The 25,646-nt window shown below is 41.4% G+C and overlaps 1 protein-coding gene across 5 annotated transcripts in view; it reads left to right on the plus strand.

The window, feature by feature from the left end:
• jmjd1cb (jumonji domain containing 1Cb) overlaps positions 1-25,646 on the plus strand; it is a 146,541-nt gene that overhangs the window by 95,674 nt on the left and 25,221 nt on the right. For 3 of the 5 annotated variants that reach the window (XM_028566974.1, XM_028566976.1, XM_028566978.1), the window contains 8 exons: positions 228-341; positions 12,155-12,260; positions 13,201-13,325; positions 15,752-15,895; positions 17,596-17,637; positions 21,351-21,621; positions 22,427-22,972; positions 24,661-25,006. In XM_028566974.1, coding sequence (XP_028422775.1) covers positions 228-341; positions 12,155-12,260; positions 13,201-13,325; positions 15,752-15,895; positions 17,596-17,637; positions 21,351-21,621; positions 22,427-22,972; positions 24,661-25,006 — 1,694 coding nt within the window. The remainder of the gene's footprint in view (positions 1-227; positions 342-12,154; positions 12,261-13,200; positions 13,326-15,751; positions 15,896-17,595; positions 17,638-21,350; positions 21,622-22,426; positions 22,973-24,660; positions 25,007-25,646) is intronic. The other 2 variants (XM_028566977.1, XM_028566979.1) reach the window with 1 other exon arrangement.

Below are 25,646 nucleotides of genomic sequence, written 5' to 3' on the forward strand. Positions count from 1 at the left end.
AGAGCGTGCGCCCGTATACTGTATAGAGGTTTGACTCTTTACTTGCGGCCCTTTGCTGCATGTCATTCCCCCTCTCTCTCCCCCCTTTCAAGTCTAAGCTGTCCTATAAAATAAAGGCCTAAAATGCCCAAAAGAATAATCTTAAAAAAACTGTCCTACTGATATTATTATGTTATTGGGAAATTGTTTGTGTTGACCATGTTGTGTTTTTTTTTGTGTGTGTGCAGGCGTTTAAGCCAGTGGTGGGGAAGAGCCTGTTATCGTCAGTAACAGCGGTGGAATTCTTATTAGACCGACAGCTGGACTTCCTGTCTGACCATTCAGCCTTCCAACCATACCAGGTAACAATCCCACTCACACTGAATGATCATCGAGCCTTTTTGAATTTGCCCGCTGGGCCTGATTACTACATTGTGGTTGAATTGAATTTAGACATGTTCCCACTTCAGGAAATACTAGTTCCACTTTTACAGCAGACAGGAGTAAGAAAGCAGAAATACTGTCTAATTGCATTTTATTTCGATTTCAGAGCAGTTAACACTAAGAAATAAAAACAGATCAAAGCAAAAAAAAATAAAAAATATGTCCTTTGGCAGATGTACACATTGTAACTGCATTCGCTAACGAAGAATTAGTCATTCACAATTAGTTCTAGGCTGGATACTGCAGCCATGGAGTGCTGTTGGCTCTAGAGAAGCAGCCAGGGTTGGGCACTGTGTTCCATATGGATCGGCCTCTGCCAGGGTTTAATGTGAATATAAAGCCGACATGTGCAGCCACAGTCTGTCCTCTGAGTGATTTTACACATGACTGTTCACTACTGAGTCATAAATTACACACACTCATCCACACACATTATTACTGACTGATGCATAGACACACGATGGATACTGTAGCTTCACAATTGGCAGTAAATATCTGAGGGATGTATACTTCTGTTATGAGAGTGTGTGATGTGTGTGTGTCGATGGTCTGTAGCTGAACACAGCTTGTTGTATTGTGCTGGCTGGAACACTGTGTTCCACTCAGTGTCAAGCAGGCGGGAAGACTGTGTTCTGCACATTCACAATCAGTCATCAGTTTGTGCTTAAGACAAGTCCAAATTCCGAGAGAGAGAGAGAGACAGAGAGAGAGAGTCTATTTCTATTTTTCCTTTTGTTTGCAGCCAATCAGAAGTCTGATCCACTGTTGCTGTGTCCTCTGGTGACTCATGCGTTGGATCTGTGCAGTAGTTTCTGTGGCTGTCCACTGATTCTGTCACAGTCAGTGACCACAAATGTGCCACACTCTATGAACAGATGTGATGGGCATTGCTGGTGGTAGCGAAACATACAATATTCTGGGAGCTTGATGGTAATACAGTAAATGAAGTTGTCCGTGTATGTTCTCTTTAGCTGTACTATAATGAAAAGTGATTTCCAAGTTTGAGATGCGAGATCATTTGTTTTGTCATTAGATTGACTATTGACTATTGGGAGAGGGGAAAAAGTTAACAGCAGACAGCGCTACTAGCAACTCTAGTAGAGATACGCTGGACGCTCAATGCTTGCTTTCATTTTTCCATCGACATGGCATTTAAACAGCTAACAGGCTAAAGTTTGTAGAACTTGCAGATAACCTGTATTAACCAGTTTAAATTTCATACATGATAGTTAGCTCATGTCTAACTACCATGTAGAACTGGAGTAATAGGTACAGGGGAAAAAGAAGGCATGAAATGTTGGCCTATATACAGTATATAACTAGCATGTAGAGCTGGGCGATTTGTTTCCCTAAAAAAATCAGTGATTTTTTTTTATAAAAAACTTGATTTTCGATTCGATTCCCCCCTTCCATTTAAAACAAAATAACTGTGAACTGTAAATATATTTTAAAAATATATATTTAATGTATTTAATTAAAGTGCATCAACATAAACAAAATTGCAAAGGCAAACCCTTTCTCTGAGTGAAAAGTCACTGTGCAGTGTGCAACAAAGATTGTTAAACATCCAAATTATTTATACTGTATTTGTAAATCGATTTTTTTGAAAATATGAATCGATTTGACCTACCAACTCGATTTTTAAATCAAATCGATTTTTTTTCCCAGCCCTACTAGCATGGCTCCAAAATGTTCCCAAAACACTTTAGAATGTTTATTTTTTATTCTGTGGTGTTGTAGTTCTTTCTGTTGTTACTCCAAATATAATTTGCTGTATTATGAGACTAACACGCTACCTACAGTATATTGCAGCCAATCTAGTCACCAGTCTTATAATGCCAATGAGGTAAATCAGGGAATTGTTTCAGACAATGTTTGCGGTCTCTGACATCTGACCTGATATAGGTCTTAAATTGCATTCATAATGGTCTTAGAAAGGTCTCAAAAAGTCTTAAATTTGACTTGGTGAAACCTGTAGAAACCCTGTTTAGGTGATAAACTTAGTTTGTGGTATTTCCATATTATTTTGACAGAATTAATGGTGTCCATCACCAATCTGTTATGTGTTCAACTTAAAGTAGCCTTGGACCCGTCTCCTCCCCTCTGTGGCTAGATGAAGCTTTAAGTAGCTAAAGTATCTTCATGTTACCAACATCTTGTTATTTCTTTCTGTTTCAGGTTGCTGTGACCATTGAGTTGTTGCTTTCTGTACTGATATTTGAGGTTTCATCTTTCCTGTTTTCCTATCGTTTAAGGGTGGATGGGGATTTAACAGAGATTTGCTCAAATGTCCTTCTCTGGATGCTTCACAATGTGAAATCTTTTTAAATGTGCAACGTTTTGCTGCATAATGACAAGTCAGCTGCATGTCTGACAAAACTTTAAATAAGCCAGAGATCACAGATGTTACTTACCTATGCTAGCATTGTTTTTGGAGTAACTCAAACCTTATGATTGTAGCTAGACTTACATTTCACACCAGTGCCATTTATTTCATATCTTTCATTAGAGCCTTGCTGGCAAAATTGTATAAAGTGCTGAAAACTCATTAACAAGTCATTATGTAGTCCATTTAAAATGCTCTGCGGCAAGCACAGGATGTATGTGTCCCAGTGTATTTTGCAGTACTGCGTTATAGCCTAGTCTGATGCAGGATACTGTCTGCATGATCCCCAGTGTCTTGTCCTATTTCCTGTAGAAGGCTGACACACACACACACACACACACACACACACACACACACCTGACATCTGTGACAGTGAGAGTGACAGCCTGTCGACTTACTCGTCTCTCTGTGGAGTCTGGCATGACCTGGACATAGCTGGACTGAGTCTTACATACTAACACACAGGCACACATCTAGTTTGACAGTTGAAATTGGATCCTTAAAGTCGTAAACTGAAAGGTTCTGTGTTAGTAAATCAATCCATATAGCCACATTGCCATTGATTGGCTTGGAGAGTACAGTACAGTCTATAATGTTGACCTAAAGTAAAGCTGCCGATGTAAAAACAATAGAATCTCTCCTCATATGATGAACCATAGATAGTACTTTACATTGACTGATGCAACAATTGCTTGTCTTTGTCTTGTTCAAAATGCTGGAATGTTTGGTTTATTGTTAGTTAACGTGTTATTTATCTATTCATTCAGTTATTCAATCATTCAATGTCTCTTCAGCAGTTTTTTCACCAGTGTAAGTTCTCCTAGAGCACAGCCAGTCATTGGTGTCTCAGACACTGTGAAACCAAGAGGCTTTGCTATACACTTATAAACTAAATGCAGTGTATTATGTAACTGCTGCTCAGACACAGAGCAGAGAAACGTACTAGCCCAGGAATGTATGTTTTGACTGGCTACACCTGCTGCGCACACATGGCGTAGGACACTATGCGCTGCTCTTGTGTCCGGTGTAGCCAGTTTCACTGATTATAGTGAAAGCGTAGTGTTGGAACGTCTGCTCGTTACACATGCAATGTAGCCAGCCCGTAAGTTCAAATGAATTGAACTTTTAAGGCGAGGAACGAGAAGCAAATTGCCTGTATGTGTGAAAACAGCTTTATCTCGTGCATCCCTTTTTATAAAAAATATATAGCATAATTATATAATTTTGTCATTCTTTCAGGGGCGGGGGGTGGTTTTGACATTTCAAAACAATGGTAAGGTAAACACTGGAGACTGGTACACCAGATAGATACTAACACTGTATCTGTAACACATGTATCATACATGATCAGGCCATATTCTGCTTTAATTATTGTCCCTACAGTAAATCAGTACATTCTGTTGTTTGCTTTGTGATACGGAGTGATGGTGACCTACACGTGTGCTTATAGAGCTAGAGTTACATCCTGGTATCTTCTATGCCTTTTATTATATTGTGTCACTGTGACAGAGAGCGAGGGTCGCAGTGAACTGCAGTTGTTTTTGTTAGCTGTGCGTTCGTGAAAAGCAGCAGATGACGGATCACGTTGTCCTAGCTAACTTGTAGAAGAAGACAAAAGCGGTTCTTGTTGTTGCCACTTGGTATCTCCGTAGTAACTGTAGCCCTGATGTGTAGTTGCACTTCTTAGAAGGCGCACATCAATTACTGTGTAGCTATGCATGTAACCCCTTAACGCAGAGCTATGAATGAAGTCATCTTTGCAAACACGGCAGAGATGTCCAACTCAGCATAGTTTGCAGTCACGCTCAGAAGCCATGAAACCTCTCGCCCGATTCAACTCCAGACCAGGTCAGCTGATGATGCATGTCAGTATTTGTATTCCAAAGAACATCGTGGGTAGATAAAGAGCACAAGTTATTCAGTCATTTTTGCTGCGATAACCTTAAAGTGGATATTTAACAGAGTCAGATTGCCCTTGTCAGTTCTACATATATCCAAACCTTTTATTAAAGTATAAACTGATCCTGTATACTGTATTGTGATGGAATTGTAATGCATTATTTTTTGTTAGTATAACTCCTTTTCAAACTGAGAAACACACTGCCCAATTACTATTTGTTGCTGCACAACCAGAACACACACACTTACACTCCCACACTTTCCCAGTCCCCGACATCAGCAGTAACTGCAACCATCTGAAGTGAGGGAAAGTGGTAGCCTCACTCTCCTGGCAACAACTTCAGAGATGTACACACACACACACACACACACACACACACCCACACACAGAGCTGCCTATTCTTCTGGAGACCTTTGAACCCCACTGAGCAGTAAAAACAGTTTGACTCTCTCTCTCACACTCACTCAGAGCAATGAAGCTGTGGCCACTCCCCTCTCTGTTTTTCCAGTTGGACAGGAAGACCGGAGGGAGGGAGGAAGAGGAGGAAGGGATAGGGAGGGGGCTACAATCTGTTTGGCATAAACTGTACAATGAAGTCACTGTTTAGTGGGCCAACCCAGCCTGCTGCTCGTGTGTGTGTGTGTGTGTGTGTGTGTGTGTGTGTGTGTGTGTGTGTGTGTGTGTCTGTGCGTGTCGCTAGAAAGTTATGGTGTGTGTTAAGGCTGAAGGACAGGCGGTGGAGATTAAAACTGTTAGTGCTGAATCAGTTTGACCGAACTACACACAGAGCAGTGTGTTTTCCAATGTATTGTGCTGCTGTTACTCACTCACTCACCTACACTCTCTCTCTCTCTCTCTCTCTCTCTCTCTCTCTCTCTCTCTCTCTCTCTCTCTGTGTCTTTTCCCTTACCCTGCCCTGCCCCCTCCTCCCTGCTGTCACATACTTCACCCCAGTGTCACGTTACTTTGACAACATCTCGTGTGCTTACACATAGACACACCCAGACACACGCTCACAGAGACACCTGTGGTGTCCGGTCACACTGTTGCTGGATATAGATATAGAAGGATTGCCTTACATGTGGTTGCCAGATCACTAACTACCAACAATAGGCCTCTCATTTGAGCAGGTGGCAATTGATTTGGCCCAGTGAAATGACATCTGTTAGTGGTAGATTATCAACATAAATTCCATAACTTGTCCAAAGAAACTCACTTTAGGAAAGTAATATTGTAATATTATATGTAAAGCTGAAAATTGAAAAATGGATCCATTTTATTTCTATTGCTGCAACAGTGTAGAGCTGCCAATGGTATCACACAGGAGCTTGTCAGGTATCGTCAGCTTTAACATCAGGCTTTCCAGTCAATTGTCTCTGTCACCAGAATTGGTCATATCAGCCTATGTAGCTTTTCTAATTAAATACAATGCAAATTGAGAGTGAAAGTTCATTCTCGACCTTGGAAATAATAGTTTGAAAAAAGTCATTTTACTCGATATCCACTTACTGGCTTCTTCCACAGATTTCTGCTCCCATCAGCGTATGAAGTTTGCTCAGTTTTCGTTGCGCAACTTGTAGTATGGTTCTTCAGTCATGTGATGACTGTTAAAAGCTCAGGGTATGGTTTAGACCTGCTCAATATGAAAAGTGACATGAGATAACTTCTTTTGAGATTTAGCGCGATATAAATAATATTGACTTGAGTGGACCTTGAATTTAGATTATTTTGTTGAAATAATACACCTTATTTTCAGTACACAACTGATGTAATACCTCACTATTCTATAGATAACTAAACCTAACCAAAGACAAACTGAAATTCAAAACTGAAAAAGTGGGCGTTGAGAAATAAGTACATCTATTATTTTAATCCATGTACATACAGTATATGCATACATATGTATACATACACCTACTGGTACCTCACATAAATATGTACGTATATCAACAGAACAATCCAACTAAGGCTACATCTCCACCGCTACATTTTGGTTTTGAAGAGTTTTGAGCCAAAAGTGAACTCTGTGCACTCAGGTGTTTTTGGCTCCAGTAGAAGAACTAATCTGTTTAACACGCTCAAACCAAAATATCTCATCAACATTCTTGTAAACTGGGCGTGCGCTAGCCGGGATAAACAGGAGGCAGCGTGTATACTCTGCCCGTTGCTGGTAGTTGCCATGGTAACAATAGTAGCTTAGTCTCAGAGAAGGAGACGTCATGACCAAATCAGGAGGAGAAACAATGGTGTCAGTGTAGCTAAAGGTTTCCGTTTGCGGCCGTTGAGACTGCAACCCCCAATTGACTTCCCAGAACATTTGGTGTGTCTGTGTGTGTGTGTGTATGTGTGTGTGTGTGTTTGTGTGTATGTGTGTGTTTTATTTGTTTCTGTATTTATTTATTGTTTGTTTATTTTATATTGTTTTTATGTATGCACCTTCAACCAAGCCACATTCATAGTAAGTGCTACGCACCTGGCAATAAATCTCTTTCTGATTTAATATTGCAGGATGTAAATCAGTGTTGTATATGAAATGGCATGCTGTACCGTGATAGCCCACCCCTAACTCTGCATATCCTGATCACATGCTTGAGCCCCATTTGGGATTTATCGTGAATCTTTTTTTCATGCACTTTATTCTTTGCTCATATTCCATTTCGCTCCAGACCAATCGGTGGTCGAGGTGACCCTGTTGCCTTGGTAACACAGTCTCTGTGTGTATCTTGTCTAAACAGGCCAACAGTGAGCCAGAATAGATTGCAGTGGTGTTAGTAGAAAATAGACTCACGGGCACATACATGGGTGTTATTTTCTGTCAGAGTAAAGCTAAACATAGTTAGAGCATTGAAAGTGAAGGCTTTATGAGGCTCACATCACTGTTAGCAGGTCCTTCAGCTCCAATGTTGGCACTATTTTTTTCAGATTAAGGTGTGAGAAGTGGTAGAAAAATGAAATGGAAAATATTAGGTGGACACGTTATAAACAAAGCTGGTTCTATCTCTTCACACACTAGTTAAGTGTGTTCTCCTAAGTTCATTTGATATGATAGAGTACAAACAGTAGATGATTGACAGCAGGATGATCTTGTTTTAAATTGTATTGTAATACTGAGTGTATTTTGTTATCATGTACTGACAAGGCAAGGGCGCCAGATTCACTTGAGAAGTGTAAAAAGTACCCTTTGTGGAATCTTTTGTGGTAAATAGAACAAAGATCGTACTGTTACCACATCCATTCATTGATTGCTTTTGTGTGTAGAATCAACTGGATTGATTGAGCGTTTTATTTCTTTTTGTATAGCAGTGGTAAAAATAAGCATCAGAGCGACAAAGTGTAAGAATATATCAGAGATGTTCATGCTGACCTCTGTAGCACTGCATTCCAGTGTGGTATTTTTAGTGTGTATGCCGGTTTAATTTAGAGCTGAACAAGGCTGGGAAACTAGAACACTGCAGCAAGACGAGAGAGAGAGAGCGAGAGAGAGAGAGAGAGAGAGAGAGAGAGAGAGAGAGAGAGAGAGAGAGAGAGAGAGAGAGAGAGAGAGAGAGAGAGAGAGAGAGAGAGAGAGAGAGAGAGAGAGAGCGCATTTCTGGAGCCATATTAAAAAGAGCGATTCTGCCTGTTACCATTATAGAGCAGTTTTGTAACACTAAGGGCCCTATTTTAACAATCTGAAACGGAAGTATCAAAAGCTTTTTGGGCGGATCTTGGGCGCTGTTGCTATGATACCGGCGGGATAAATGACTCTTGCGCCCAACGCAAATCTAGGTGTAGTAGCTAGGTGTGGTTTGGGCGTAACGTGCAATAAACCAATCAGAGCGTCATGTCACTGCCCTTTAAGAGCAGGTGCGCTTGTTCCATGGCGGATTGCTATTATGACGGTGGATTTGCCTGCCGCACGCCAGCGGGAGCTGTCCCTGATGCGGCAAAGTAATAAATGCCGTCTTGGCCGGGTGGTGATGTTGCTGCGGCCTCTCGGGCGCATCTCCTCAAGTCTGGAGAGGATTGCTGCAGCCATGGAGCGTGGGCCTCCAAACGCACCACCTGCTCCTGTTGTGCCCCTTCCTCCCCCCCCCACTCCATCTCCGTCCAACCGCTCCATCAGGAGCGCATCGCGCATTGCCACTCCCGGACCAGATCCCACCGGAGTGTCCAATCCCGCCGTAGTTCAACATCACGTCTCCTTAAGTCCTCTAATATTTCCTCATTTATGTCATCAACACATCCATGATTCATGGATATGTTGTGTAAAACACAACAAGCCACAAAGAACGCTGGGACTTTCTGAGGACTGTACTGTAAAGTGCCTCCTGACAGATCCAAACACCTGTAGTGCATTTTCAGTAATATTATTTTTCTTTGTAATTATGTATGGTTTGCAAAAATGGGAACTGCTGCGTCATGGCATGTAGATGAGAGAAGCAAAGTGTATGCACGTTGTGCACACGCTACATTATGGCCAAGCATGCGCCCCTAAAATAGCATCTGAATAACACGCTACTGACTTTAGACTAGCACCACTGACTTTAGACCAGGTTTTTCCTGGTCAGTGGTGGAATTGTTTTCTGAAACTGCAAAATAGCACCAGGGAACATTTGCACCAGAACACGCCTCCTCTTTAAGCTGAACCGCCCCCGGTGGGCGCAAATACATTCCCTAATTTACCGACATGCGTCTGTGGAGGGAAAAGTCCGCTGTGTGTCGGGTGCAAAATAGGAATGATACATGTGTCGGTGTACAAAGGCAATTGGGCTGAGTGCAAGATAGGGCCCATAGTGCTTTGCGTGCCAAGACCTGAACATAAAGATGAATCATCTCAGCCAACTAGTCCACAGGCTGGCTGACCTTTCACCTTCTGACATAAAAAAACCCCACGAAGCCTCAGAGTAGTTACACTATGACTCAGAAGATTTGACCTAACCAAATTATAACTAAGAAAAAGAAAAGTACATTGCTTAGCAGTCAGGCAATAGAGAAGGGCAGACACAGACGGACCTGTCTGTCCAGAGAGGACAGGCTGTGCTGTCGTTTTGATGACGTGATGTGATTTCCAAAATTTCAAGAAAAAAATTACCCCAAATTCCAAAGTCTGACAGAAAGACTGATATAATATAGACCAATGGCTGTCTAGTACAAGTATTATCCATACTACTAATATCTCTTTAACTCATTGTGAGTAGATTTTGGTGGTTGTCTATAGAATATTAGATATCTTCTGTATCAGCCATTCATTAGAATGCCGACAGATTTGTGGCAGGAGGGGAAAATGTCCTGCTATGCAAATGTATACATTCTTTTTTAAATATGAATTCAAGTACTGTATCCTTGAAGATCCCCCCCCCCCCAAAAAAAAGCCTTTGCCAACCTTTTACCAAATGAACCGTGTACACACACACACATGCGCGCGCGCACACACAGCAGTAAAGCGGAGTGTGCTACCAGTGTGGTGACTGTGGTTTGGTTTCTTCTTCCTCACTCTGTCATCTGTCAGCATTGTGTAGTCAGCGTTGTGGATATGGTTGCAGCATCTTCTGCACCCCTCTCACTCTGTGACCTAGTGTGTGAAACAAACACACAAACGGAAAGCCAAGCATTTCTTTCCTCTTTCATCCGTTCTTTTCAAGGCTTGTGGCTCCCTTCTTTGCCGTTGAATTTCAGCTTTGCTGTGTTTATTCATATAACGGCACTTCTGTTCTTTTATGTATTTACAACCATTCCACATTTATAGAGTTAATTGGCCAACAGGAATCAGAATTAGATTTTAGGGTGTGTAATCAGAGTATTTGTTTGTGTTGTGTGCATTTCACTATTGATTGCAATTGCTCAACAGAAACCCTGCTGCTGCTCTTCACCAACATTGTTACTCAGTATGGCAAGCAGCACAGCAGGATGAATGCCTGATTCTTCTATTGGCATAGTTAGTTCTTTCCTAAAACTTGGTCTTTAAGTACCTTATAATAATAGCTCATAATAGTATTGTATTTGATGTTAGCTGATATATAGTATTACGGATGTTTAGATATTTTGACTGTTAGGGCTGAACGATCTGGGGGAAAAAAAATCTAATTGTGATTTTTCTGCCAGATATTGCCATTACGATTTGATATGCAGGGTTGTTTTTTTTGGCTACACATTGCACCTTCTAAGATCATGTTAAATAAAGTAATACAATAAATAGAACCCCACTGAAAATAGGACATTTCTTTACACAATCTGTGATATGTAACATTATTCCAGCATTTATCTTATGAAAAAAACTGTAAATATAATAATGAAAAGAGGAGTAAAAATGTTTCACCTAACATTCAACTAAATAATTCACATTCGATTAATCAGGTCTCCACGATTAGCTAATTGCAATCTTTCAAATCGCGATTTTGATTTGACAAAAGATGGATTGTTCAGCCCTGCTGTTAGTTTTTTTTTTTAAATCCCAAAAATGTTTTTAGTTTAGCCAATCACAGCCAAATTACAGTTTGCCTTGGGGCGATGTTGGCCTGAAGACTGGTCGGTGGTTCGATCCCCGTAGGATAAATCTGGGTGGGGACAGTGAAACGCTTTCAGTGACCAGCAGATCAGACTATGGTTGCACTGGGCAGCTTGAAAGTCCTTTAAAGGTGCTGACACACTAACCCGATAATCGGCCATTAAGGAGCCGTCAGGCCTTCATTTGGGCCGATTTTACATGTTGAATCGGCCAGTGGGCAGTCGGACTCAATGACCAATCTGATTGGTGTAGTGCTAGCCCTTGACTAGCGAATCAGTGCACTTATGTTAAAACACTTACCGGAAATGACGAGTGGGATGAGCGTGACGAAAATCTATAAACTGACCTTTGTCAATCTGAAATAAAGACAGATTCAGCAACGTTATGGCCTATTTCTCGCTTAAAATGTTTTCGGTGAACTATTTTCGTAAAATACAAGATCGTATTCCGAACAAGCCGCCATTATGGTCTGGCTTTGAAATTTGGGAGAAGCCAAGACCCACGTGACGCGTTTGTCCAATCAGCTGCAGGTTTTAATTTTTTGGGCAACAATATAGATTAGCACCGCCTGCTGTTATGGAGACGTATTACGTCTCACGCACACGCAGAACGTACGCTCAAGTCGCCGTCTCTTCGGTGTGTTTCGAGACACTTTTTGGACCAACTCGGGGAGACTAATCAGTCCGACTTCCTTTTCTGCCAACAGGTCGGTTGTCGGGTTGGTGTGTCGTAGCCTTAAACGAGAGCATTGCTCTGAGTAACATTCCATAGATACATGTTAAAATGAAATACAACCCTAACCCCTAACCAGAATTCTACAATGCACAACTTTGTAGTTTGTGTCAAAGCCCTGTTGCTGCATTTTCAGGTGTATCCTAATCTCAAGCTTGTGTTTCAGTGTGTTTGATGCTGATCCTTTGATATCCTCTGTGTGTGTCTGTGTGTGTCTTTCTTTCAGGATGAGGTGGACAGCCAGAACCCAGTGTTAAGAGACAACCATCAGCTCCATGAAGAAGTGAGGGGCTGGCTCAAAGACCAGAAGGTGCAGGAAATTTTTATGCAAGGTAAGCTTTCCATCACGCTCTTTATATTGCCAAGTATCACACTCTGTAGATATCAATGTTAGAATGTGAAGTATAAAAAGTTAAGAATTGTTTAGTGATGTGCACTCAGTCATCTTGTTACCTTAAAGTGCTCATATTATGCTTCATAATTGTATTTAGAGGTTATAACAGAATATGTTTACATGGTTTAATTTTCGAAAACAGCATATTTTTGTTGTACTGCACATTGCTGCAGCTCCTCTTTTCACCCTGTGTGTTGAGCTCTTTGTTTTAGCTACAGAGTGAGACCTCTCACTTCTGTTCCATCTTTGTTGAAAGTCGCACATGCTCAGTACCTAGGTAAGGACTACTAGCCAGTCAGAAGCAGAGTATGGGGGCGTGCCCTGACAGTACCTAGGTAAGGACTACTAGCCAGTCAGAAGCAGAGTATGAGGGCATGCCCTGACAGTACCTAGGTAAGGACTACTAGCCAGTCAGAAGCAGAGTATGAGGGCGTGCCCTGACAGTACCTAGGTAAGGACTACTAGCCAGTCAGAAGCAGAGTATGAGGGCGTGCCCTGACAGTACCTAGGTAAGGACTACTAGCCAGTCAGAAGCAGAGTATGAGGGCGTGCCACGCTAGCAGCTAGGCGAGCATTATAACGTGTGTTCCAAAGTTTGTAGTAAAGGCTGGACTACAATAGAGCTGTTTGGAGCAGTGTGTGAACAGTGTTTTCTGTTGGAGATGGTAAGTCCCCTTGGGGGGGACTTTGGGCTTTTTCACTTTGTAAACCTATAACGTGCACAAAAAACACAATAAAGGAAAGGGAAAAAGCCAAAAAGCATAATATGAGCACTTTAAGTAGTGTGTCTTACAACATGAGGAGCCTGTAGTAAAGTTGTATGCTTCCAGCAATGGGACGACAACACCGTGATGGAACCTTTTTCCTGTTGCTTCCAGGTCCCTATTCATTGAATGGCTACCGCGTGCGTGTGTACAGACAAGACTCGGCCACCCAGTGGTTCACTGGCATCATTACACACCACGACCTCTTCAGTCGAAACATGGTCGTTATGAATGACCAGGTACACACACACACACACACACACACACACACACACACACACACAGTTCCTTATGTGTACAGTAGTATAATGCACAAAGGGGAATGACAAGATGGATACAAATTAATTAATGAGTACTTGGCTACTGAAGTAGAGTTTGGCTGATGGTTTTGTGGTTTATGGTTTTATATTCAAACTGCACAAAACACTCAACACCTGTGTTAATTTTGACACCTGATCTGGATTTAAGATTTTTTACTAAAGGTATGTTAGGTTTAGTCACAGATTAGTCATTTGATTTTTGTTTATTAGTTTTAGTCAACAATTAGTCTAGTTTTAGTCAACAAAAACAGTTTAGCCATTTATTTTTGTCATTTCCTCAAAGCATTGTGAAGCTACAGCTGTTGACATCTTTGTTGTGTACAGCTACCATGGTTACCAGACTGTAGACTGACTCTCTTTAGGATCCACTTGTCATTCCCCAACTCTGGCTGTTTGAACAGAGCCCCATTATTGCAGCTACCTTGATCATTCAGCAGCTACACTCACCCACTTGTGCTTACTGTCTGGGTTTAGATGGTTTACAGTTGACATGAATCTTGCACTCTTTCCTACTGTTAGCCTGTGAACACGAAGAATAACCTTCTGAAAGTAACATCAACATTACATCCACATCCGTGACTGTTGTCTTACCTTTTGGTTATTGCTTGTTTTTGTAGTTTGTCCCAGCTGTTTTGTTGCTGCCTCTTGTCTTATTTTAAGTGGGATTATAGAGGAATTTAGTCCACAAATGTGTTAATGTTTTCCTTCCAATAACCAGTAACATTACTAGCTAACAGAGACATAATGGTTCTACTTTTTAACTTCTAAGGAAGAGATATTTTGAGCAGTGGAGGATACTGTTTCAATCAGTCTCCTCCTCTAAACAGGAGCTACACTCTACCTTTTTGACAGATGCATGCAGGTTGTTGAATAAGACTTTGCATTAAAACATTAAAAGTAATTAGTTTGTGTGTCAATTCATGTCTTTCACATTTTCATTTACTGTAGCTTTTATTAGTTGATGAAAATTGCACATCTCTTCATAGTTTCAGTTTTCAAAGGTTACTTTTGATTACGTTTTAGTCTCATTTTTGTTGTGGAGAAAAGGTCATCAAAGTTTTCATCACACAGAGATTCCGCAATAGCGCCGCAATGAAGGTCTGCCTTTATGTCTGCTTTGTTTATTCACACGGAACCAAGCAAAGGCAGCAGTGTGTGAATTCCCATAGCATGCCGGCATTCCGGGAGCAAAAGAGGCGTAACGTGCAACACAACAGCGTTGGCATCTAGTGTGTGTGTGAGCGATCCGCACCGTCAATCAACCACGTGATCCTGACACACAAACACCTAGCTTTATGCATTATAGTAGCTACTGGTAGTAATTGTCCGTAGAGAGAGAGAGAGAGCAAGTACAAGAGAAGGTTATTAATGACTTTGGCTACTGGGAGCGCTGCTTTGTCACTTTTTAACCCCGCTTGTGGGTCGACATCGTACTGCATGTAGTCCCGCCATGCCAACTGTCCCTTTGACACAGACGTCAGTTAAGCTCTGTTAGGGCTTTCTCACTACCTCCGCTGCCGGCCTAAAGGCGCAACAACTCCGTCCCCCCATTCTGTCTTTGTCACACAGATGGCGAGGCGGATTAGATTCAGATAACTTTATTAGTCCCCAAGGGGCAATTCAGTTTTACAGCCAACCCATCCATTAAGACTTAAAGTTAAAAAGAGCATTAGCATACAATGTATATAATGTTACAAAAATAATAAAATAAACAATAAATAAGTACTGCAGCAGTCAAACATCACCCTGTATACAGATGCTTCTCTCTCTCCCATAACATCCACACATTTACACATGACCCAATCATTACACACACACGCACACACACACACACACACACACACACACACACACACACACACACACACACACACTCATTCACCTGCCAGTGACGGAACAGAGCAGGGGGGGTGCAAGAACCAGTTTTGTTGTAGTTATGTTTATTCATTTGACAGTCTTGTATGATGTTCATTTAACAGTCTTATAGCAGAGGGAATGAATGAGATGGCATAGCGGTTAGTTTTCCATATCGGCACATAGTACCACCGACCTGACTGCTTGACAACCAATCCATTACTAAGAACATGATTTGGTTGGCACAATATTCTGTCTGCTTTCTGGACAACTGGTGTTTTCCAGAGAGAACAGAGATCTTTTAACTGGGTACCAGTGATTTTGGAGCATACCTTAACAGTCCCATCTTGAACAGGCAATGGGAAAGGGGCTTTTGACAAAATGACCACATTGAAAGTGAAACGGAGTACCTTTAAAACCCGGAGGTGATTAGGGTCTAAAAGACTCCTTTGCCATGTGCACAGTGTAAAGTGAGTGTGGTTTGTGTTCAGGTGCTAGAGCCTCAGAACGTGGATCCATCTATGATCCAGATGACCTTTCTGGATGATGTGGTTCACTCCCTGCTGAAAGGAGAAAACATTGGCATCACTTCCAGAAGAAGGTCACGATCCAGCCAGAACAATAACACTGCCCACGTGAGTGCACACACACACACACACACACACACACACACACACACACACACACACACACACACACACACACACACACACACACACACACACACACACAGAACAGCACAACTAGTAAGAACTTCCTAACAGCGGACATTGGTACTGGATAGGATAAACACATTCAAAAATACACTGACATATTTAGCGGTCTGTAAGCTGTGGCAAATATAAAAAATGCATCAAAGTACAAAGCAAAAATGAAGAAAACTGAAAGGTTCCACACAGAATGGCCACATTGAGTACATTATGAAAATGCATGTACTGCAGCTTCAAGTACAGTCAATAGTAGGAGCTTGCATGATACGATACCTTTCTGGATCAAAGTAAGTTTGAGAGAAAAAAAGCTGCCAAATCAAGCCTCAGATCAAACAGAATTCCATCTGCCATCAATTCATGCAGCTGATGTCATCAAAGCACCATCAGACCAAAAAAAAAACTTTAAATAACCAGGCTACACATACACCAAGAATGAAAAATGTGACTGAAGGTATATGATGACTGAAAATCCAGTCGATACCTTTCTGCAAAAGTGCTTTACAGTGTTGTGTGGGCGGTGGTCCTTTTACAGGAATTTTGGAAGAAGAGGACAATTTCAACATGAACACATCAACAGTTCTTTAAAAAATAAATGAAAAAAAGACCAACACTCCATGTTTCACATTTTTCACATTGTGTTATATATTTCAAATAGATCACATGTATTTAGGGCAATTCTTTTTCATTAATGATTAATCTGCAGATTATTTTCTCGATTCATTGATTGGGCATCACAATGTCAAAGCCGCTTCATGTATGCTCTACCTGAATGCAGCTAATAGGTGGCCATTGTTGTGTTTCTGTCGTGCGTAGAATACTGTTCGTTTTGATTTGCCAACCATTCACTCTCAGCATCTTCTACATTGCATCTGCTTATCGGTTTGTTTCAGAGACATTGGTCAACACACAGCTTCCCAAATTCTCTCTAAATCTTTTATTATGCTAAGTTTCAAACCAGGGACATCCCATTTGTTTCCTGAATTGGGCAATAGCTCTGGTTATATATTAACTCTTTTTCTCATAACTGTTTGACCCATGCCTGCTGTCTCATTTCCTTTTCTTTCCTAATTAAGATAACTTTAAAGTAAAATAAGTTCCTATGTGCTTTTTGTTAAGCTTTACATTACAACTGAACATACACAAACATACAGCACACTGTTGCCCTGGTTACCAATCAGCTTCTTTCATGTGACAGTTAGGGCTGGGTATCGTCCAAAGATTTTCGATACCGGTAGCTATAAAGATACGGTGACTTCGATAACGGTTCTTGAACCATACTTTCTTTAATACCAATTTTATAAAAACCATTTTAACAAGACCATTTTTTTTCGATACTCGATACGATGGAGGCAACGGCTGGTGCCTTAAAGGTATCGAAGTTCAGGAACCCAGCCCTAGAGACAGTGATGTCGGCAGAACAATATTTAGAATTTAGTGTTTTGGCAAAAATGCATGAGGCACATATGAAAGGAGCTCAGTGGTGGTCAATTGTCTGTTGAACACTCCGCCAGTCATTTCTGGTCCCGCAGTCATTAACAAAATATCTCCTTGTCCCACATTTTCTTTATATTCATTTCATTTTGTTATTATTCTTTTTTTTTCTTGTTGTTGTTGACCCATTAAAGATGGCGGGAGGGAGACCCGGCGGGACCACTGGCAACACTCAGGTACCCCCCACCCCACCCCCCCCCCACCACCACCACCACCACAACCCTCCAGACCCACACTTTCACACAAAATACACTGCAAATGAAGAGTATAAAATCACAGCTCACAGACATGATCTGTGTTTGATTGAAAGGAAAAGTTTCTGAATGAATAGTGTCTGGGGGAAAAAACCTGTTAGTATTCCATGAACTATCAGCTCTGGAGGAAGTTATCGGGCTGATGTGTCACATCCTCAATAAGAGTGCAGTGCAGATTGGTCCCGTCTTTCCAGGTTATTTGTGTGAAACCTCCACAGAGGAGAGATTAAATGATTAATGCACCCAGAGTGAAAAAAGAATCCCAAATTATCTCAGAAAGCAGGTGCTGCTAGAATCTAGAATCAATATTTTCCTCCATATATCTCTGGAATGAATGAATGACATAGATTAAAAAAAAGACTTAAATTGACTTTGTCATGGTAATCTGTTTAACTGTGAGGTTCCATAACAGGCTAATAGTAAAGCACTCTGTGTCTTCAGTATATTTGCTGCAACCTGGAGATGAGAAATGTCAAAGTGAAATCTAAAGAGTAGGCCAAAAATCCTGCCTGCACTACCATCTAGTGGTTGCTTGCCTCTGCCACACACTCTGCAGCACAGCATTTCACAGTGTCAAAATGCTTTATCACAGTTTGGTGTGGTCACAAGTACACTAGTCTATATGGACGACGTTTCATTAACGGGATTGCTCCGGTGCCGCCAGAAATTTTGCTTCATTTCGTCCGGATTTCTGCCACCTTCCTCTTTTTTTGTGTTGGCGTTCTAACCTCCGGTGGATTTGTGAGGACTATGGTTAACTGCTCCTCAGATCTCTGCAGGGTAAATCCAGACAGCTAGCTAGACTATCTGTCCAATCAGAGTTTTCTGTTGCACGACTAAAACTACTTTTGAATGTACACATGTTCCACCAAAACAAGTTCTTTCCCGAGGCTATTTTTCTCGATGCTTAGCACCGTCCAAGACAATTGTGATTGGTTTAAAGAAATGCCAATAAACCAGAGCACGTTTTTTCTCCCATCCTGGAATGCTGTATGGACTAGCCAGACCCTCCTCTGCAGTGCTGCGGAGGAGGGTCTGGCAATGCGAGACTACACCTGTCTCACGACGGTCTAAACCCAGCTCACGTTCCCTATTGATGGGTGAACAATCCAACGCTTGGTGAATTCTGAACCTGAGTCAGTGGCAAAAACTGCACTTGTAGTCGACAAAATTGACGATGCACATTTGCCCTGTAGGATTACATTGCAGCCTGGTTGGTGGCTGCTGATCACAGCGTTCTCGCTCAATACTGGACTACTATCATGAGTCACTTATGCACAAAAACATACGGAAATAGGGTCTATGTTGAAATAAAACAAAGTTACCCTTTAACACTATGCATTATTTACCACACAGTAATTTCCATCTGGGCATTAGCAAAAGTCAGTTTGTCTCATTTAATAGTTCGCCCTACAAGGTGGCTTACAAATATTTTCAGCATGTTTAAAAATGTCCGGCGTGTCCCAGACAGTCAGGAAAACAGAGCAGCACGTCGACCTTCTATCAGCCAACTCTGCAGACGCTGTCCTCTACATCTAGTCAGAGACAGGACAAAGTTGTAAAGCATCAAGCATTACTGACACCTTAATACTGACACCAACATCTTCTAACACTTACCGGTGGTGAAGAAGATTTATAGTTGACCTATCTGGATTACATGGAATGCATGAATGCAATTTCAGAGGCATACAAACCCTACTTTTCCTGTAAACAGAAGTAATTATATAAATTCCAATTTGTCTCTGGAGTAAAGTGTCTCAGGGAGGTGTTTCTGACTTATTTTGATTTACAAATTACATATGGTTGCATTCGTATGTAGTAAAAATGTAGCAAGAAGACTCAATATTTTCCTTTAAAAAAAAAATGTGGCTTCTTTTGCTTTCCATGCAGCGGCCCTTCCACAGCTCCTACTATAACCCAACCACTTACCTCACTCAGCTCCAACCCACAAATCAGACTAGAGCAGTAGAGCACATTTGCATGGAGGTTGCTATTTCTTAAAAAATAATGATTGGTCGTTAAGCAAAGTTAGTCCCCTACAATCATCTCCCTGTTAGCATGACAACTGTGTTGCAAAAAGTTGATATAAAGACTTATAAAGACAATACTTTTCCTTGGTTTCACATACATAACTGTTTAGGCAAGTGTCTAAAGTCCAACTTACTTGACTGTATGGCCTTAGTAAAAAGAAGAAGAAAAAGAAAATTGCACTCACGCAAAAATAGAACCCTTTAGAGTTGGGTCTCCATGGGTTCTCTGATCCTAGGTTGTAAACCATCTTGTCCTGTCCAGCTCCATGGATAAAACATAGCTTTGTGTTTAAGTGTGTGTTGTCCATAATATGTACATTTTTGTTATCTGAGACAAAAGGCAGTATAAAATGCTGTAGGAACAACTTTAGACTAAAGAGACTAAATCTTACAATTAGAGGTGTCTTGTTGCTCTCTCACAAGTTTTGTTGTTGTGTTGTCTCTGTGAAACTGCACATTAGATCAGTGATATTTCTGACTTGAGGAGGTTAACATCCGAATCATGGCCAGGAAGTACTTGGACAATTTTATTTAAATTTAGTGTTAAAAAACGTCATCATGATTATTATTCAGTGTAAAACTGTTTGCCTGTCTAAAATGATGATCCAGACACAAAACCATTCCACTGTTTGGCCATTTAAAATAAAAAAAATCCTTTGATGCTTTATTTTTAGCCTTAAGTTGGAAGACTAACTCTAAAATTATCTCACCCTCAAACAACCTTAAAGCTGTCAGCAGTTTGTCAGTTAGGACTTTAACCTCAGAGTCAGGGTTTTCATTTCAAACCCAATGTGCGAGACTAGAGTGAAAACAAATAGAACACATTACCCTTCTAATACTTTCTGACTGTGCTATAGATATCCAGTTTGGTCACCCTAGGAGTAGCAAATCCAATGTTGGAATGAGGCATGAACCCGAACTCCTAATGATATGAACAAGAGGTGGACGTGTATGTAACCACTCGTTGTATTTATGATTTAGTTTAAATTTCTTTTCCCTTCCCTCAGCAGTGTAGGGTGATTGTGTACCCGGTTGGTAGATCCAGTTGTTGCCAGTGGCGTTGTCTGAGGTTGTGTGACGATATGCTGCTGTTTTTAGGGATATAAACAACTGAGGCATCACATACACGTATCTACCTGGCTCTTTAGAGTTAAGACGAGGCAGGTGGAAACTGAAACTATTTACTAACATATTGACTTGCTTCTGACTTTGAATATGGCACTCAGCGCTAAATGGTAACATCACTGTAGGACCACAATAAAATCAGCAGCAGCCAAAACAACATGCTCCAGAATAACCACTTCTCTAAACCAGAACATTATAAGCTATGTAGGGTTTACTGCAGAGCAATTAGATTGCATTTGTTTTTAACTTGGTGGACCATATAAAAGCCCCAAAATGAATCGTTAAAAAAATACTACAATAAATGTAAGCTTCAGCGGGATATATTGCAGTGTTGTCATATTGGATTCCATTCAGTTGTAGAGGTGTATTAATTAAAGTGGTAACTGAGCGTATACATTCATAGTATAGTACTGTTTGTGATTCCCACGTCTGTATGTCTCTTTACATGCGCTAACATATGACTTTTCAAAAATCTTACAGAGTCATTACACACGAGCCCAAGCCAACAGCCCTCGCCCCATTATGACCTCATCAGGCCCCAACCCAAAAGGTTCCCAGGGGACGCTGGCCTCTCAACAGCAGAGCCAATCACAGCAAAGCCAGCAACCAGCCAGCCAATCGCACCACTCGCCCAGCGGCAGTGGGAGGGAGCAGAGAGAGCAGCGCAACTCTCGCTCCTCCAGGAGGAAAGGATCCGACAGCAGTGTTCCAGAGGAGGATAAGGACAGGAGAGAAGAGACCACAGGGAGAGGTGAGGACAGGCACCATCGAAAGATTGAATACTGTATATACACGTGGAAGGCAGCACTGCTATTTTAGTGATGCTGCAAGTCTTCTTTTTCCATGACATATTTACAATATTGACATCATTGTGGTTCCTCAAAAAATAACACAAAACCCACTACATTAAAACTTCATACTTCATGAAAAGTTCAGTAGGAATAGAAGCATCAAACTGTTTGTTTTTTTTAGCAGTTATTTCTAATGTGTCTTTGTAATGCCAGTCGACAGTAGTGAATGGGTCATATGTCTCCAGTCAGCTGTTACTGTTGTTTACTGCCACCAGCATTGTGTTACAGTGACAGTAACGCTCTTACAAAATTAGAAAATGATTATTGACAGTTATTGGCGTGTGATTTACTGATACTGACAGAAAGATATGTCAGGTTTGTTGGGTGACCATACAGATGTTTTTTATGTTTCTGTTTTTTAATGTTATCTGTTAATTGACGGAGCAGATGATGCAAGAACATTTTATGTGTGAACATACAATAAAGTTTTATCTTATCTCTTATCTTAATTAAACTGAATATCTTTTGGACTGACATTGTAGTGCTTTTGGTTTTCTGATTCCCTCTTACAAACATTTATGTAAGTGTTTGGCCAAAATTATACTTTGAAGGTAATTTGTGGTACTGCTAGTAATAAACACCACATAGCAGGATTCAAGTGAAGAATGAGGTAGAGAAGATGGAAAGCAGGTGGCAGAGTGTATTCAAACCTGTATTTGAGTTTTCAAAAACTGACTTCTTTGTCTTTTCTATTCATGTGCTCAGACTCCAAGTCCAAGGCTAAGCAGGCACTGAACAAACGCAGGAAGGGCGAGGAAGAGGAGAAGAAGGCAGGTCTAAAGAGGCTGAAAACCGACATGACCTCTGACCTGTCAGAGAGCAGCGACTCAGAAAACCCACACAACAAGAGGACCTCATGCTCCTCTTCCTCCTCGTCCTCATCATCCTCCTCCTCATCCTCCTCTTCCTCCTCCTCAGAGCCCAACTCCGAGAATGAGCTAAAGACTCGCAGCACTGATGTGAAACAAAGTGGTGTTTCCAAAAAGGAGGAGGAGGAGAAGCCGCTGATGCAGGCCACCAAAATGAATAATTCTTCGTCTCTTATTGGTCGCCTGTCCCCGTGGGTGGAGCTTCAGGCAGCGGAGGACAGCAAGAAGGGCGTGCTTAAGGAAACCGGCAAAATGACAACGAAAGAGGAAGAGGAGTTGGTCGCGGTAACACAGATCACCCAGTCCCCGCGGCAACAGACGCCTCTGATGTCCGACACCGTCCAGGGCGGCAGTATGGAGAGCAGCAAGAACACTGTGAAAGGTACTGCCAGCTGATGAATGACTACTGTCACATACACCCGTATGATGATTATAGTGTTCTAATCCGTGAGCCGATGGTAGATGAGTTTGTTCATTGGTGTGATAAGGCCTTTCTCCAATTACAACGCCACGAAGACCAAGGATACGGTCATAGATTTCAGGAAATCATTTCTCCCGCCATCTTTGATGGCCAATTGCCAATTGTGAGAAGGGACAGCAGCGTTTGTACTTCTTAAAGTGCTCATATTGTGCTTTTTGGCTTATCCCCTTTCCTTTATTGTGTTATATATCTTTTTGTGCAGTGAAAAAGCCCAAAGTCCCCCCCAAAGGGACTTACCATCTCCAGCAGAAAACACTGTCCACAAACTGCTCCAAACAGCTCTGTTGTAGTCCAGCCTTTACTTCAGAGACAAACGTGGTCACTTTGGAACACACGTTATAATGCTCGCCTAGCTGCTAGCATGGCACACCCTCATACTCTGCTTCTGACTGGCTAGTAGTCCTTACCTAGGTACTGTCAGGGCATGCCCTCATACTCTGCTTCTGACTGGCTAGTAGTCCTTACCTAGGTACTGTCAGGGCACACCCTCATACTCTGCTTCTGATTGGCTAGTAGTCCTTACCTAGGTACTGTCAGGGCACGCCCTCACACTCTGCTTCTGACTGGCTAGTAGTCCTTACCTAGCTACTGTCAGGGCACGCCCTAATACTCTGCTTCTGACTGGCTAGTAGTCCTTACTTAGGTACTGAGCATGTGCGACTCCCAACATGCTGAACAGAAGTGAGAGGTCTCACTCTGTAGCTAAAACAGAGAGCTCAAAACACAGGGTGAAAAGAGGAGCTGCAGCAATGTGCAGTACAATAAAAATATGGTGTTTTTTGAAAATTAAACCATGTAAACCTATCCTGGTACAACCTCTAAATACAATTATGAACCTGAAAATGAGGATAATATGAGCACTTTAAATACATTAAATGCTTTTAATGCAGATAGGAAAATTATGTCTTTATTTTATAAGATCCTTTATTGAATCTGTTCTTACTTTTGCCATGATTATTGGTAAGGTAACCTGAACATCTGGGACAAAAACCACAAACCAAAAGCCATATTGTAAAGGTGGCTGGCAAGGCGATAGGTTTCCCAAAGTCCCCGGTTCAAGACCAATAGGAGTAAAAACACCTTTGTACCATGTGCAAAAACTCGGCTTAATTTGCACACGCAACGTAGAATTTTTAACAGGGTTCAACGCAAAGTTTTTTTTTTTAACTTAAAGTAAAAAAAAATCTGTCAGAAAACAATGTAAAAAATATATAACAAAAAACACTTAAAATGTCAAATTTAAACAAAGTTGTCTTTAAATTTCCAAAAGTCATACGTTGAAAACATCAAAAGCATCAAGTGCCAACTTATTCAAATCAAATGATTATGATTCTATAATGCCTGGAGGGGCGAGTGGGTTGTTATTTACTTGCCCGACGTGGCATTTTAAAGTTTGCTTCGATGGTGTTGTGTAATATTGTGTTGTATATACAGGAAACATCGTTGTACTCCATGTCTTTGTATTGTTGTCTTTTTGTTTAAATTTGTGGCTGTTTGTAAATGTGTGTTTTTATCTTGCACTCCTCTCTGCAGTTTCCCATTTGGGATAATGAAGTGACTTTACTAATAGTATAATGTTGTTTTTTTAGCGTCACCTCGATCCCAGACGCCATTGTTGTCCCACCTGGGAGGTGGCAGTGTGATCGACATCACAGATGAGGCCCAGGCCACGGTGCACCAGGAGAGTTCAGAGGCAGTGTCAGCCCTGCTCGCCTCCCAGAAGGCCGAGTCCACGGCCCTCTCACCTTACCTCCCCCTCAACCCCTCCCCCGTCTCCTCGCCCCCCGTCCCTCCGTCTCCCTCACCATCAGAAGGAGGCCGCAGGACGGATATTGAGCCTCCCGTGCAGCAGCAGCAGGGCATTATGGGAGGTGGCATGACAGCAGCCAGGAGCTTAGGCAACAAGATAGAGTTTGCTCCCTCTGAGGTCATCAGGTGAGAACAGAAGGCTTACAATTGTGTTTAAGTGTATTTCTTAAAGTCAGTTTCTGAATGTTACAACTCATGATGCTTTTTTTTGGTGTCACTTAAAGCTGTAGTGTGCACTTTATTTCAATGGCTACTTTTTCAGGTTTATTGTTTTCTTAAATTATTTAAATGTGTTGACAAAGGACATGTAGTGATGACCTGATTATATCTGTCTTATAATATGTCAGCAAGCAATGCATCACCAAGGCTGTGTTGTAGATGGTGATGAACCCTTGCACAGTTAACCATATGCAGCGCACCCATCCATATGATGCACATTGCACACATAATTTGGGTGATATAAATGTAAGATGATTGCAGAAGTGACACTGATCTGTGTTTTTGTTTATTTTTTTTAAAGAAATGGCAGAGCAGATTCCGAAAACAAATCCAGTGTGGCAGGATTTATATTTTTATGATGTAAATTGATGGAGCAAAAGCAGTATTGGCTCCAAATATCGGCTCAAGAAAATTGGCAGCCCGTATCTGTCATCGGCTAAGGCGGATGAGAAAAAAATCGGTATCTGCACTAAAAAATCTATATCGGTCGATCCCTAGTTTTTCTGGGTGTAGCATGTTTGTAATTATGCAGCACAAGAAGGAAAAT

This window comes from Perca flavescens, chromosome 21, assembly GCF_004354835.1.
Source record: "Perca flavescens isolate YP-PL-M2 chromosome 21, PFLA_1.0, whole genome shotgun sequence".
NCBI lineage: Eukaryota > Metazoa > Chordata > Actinopteri > Perciformes > Percidae > Perca > Perca flavescens.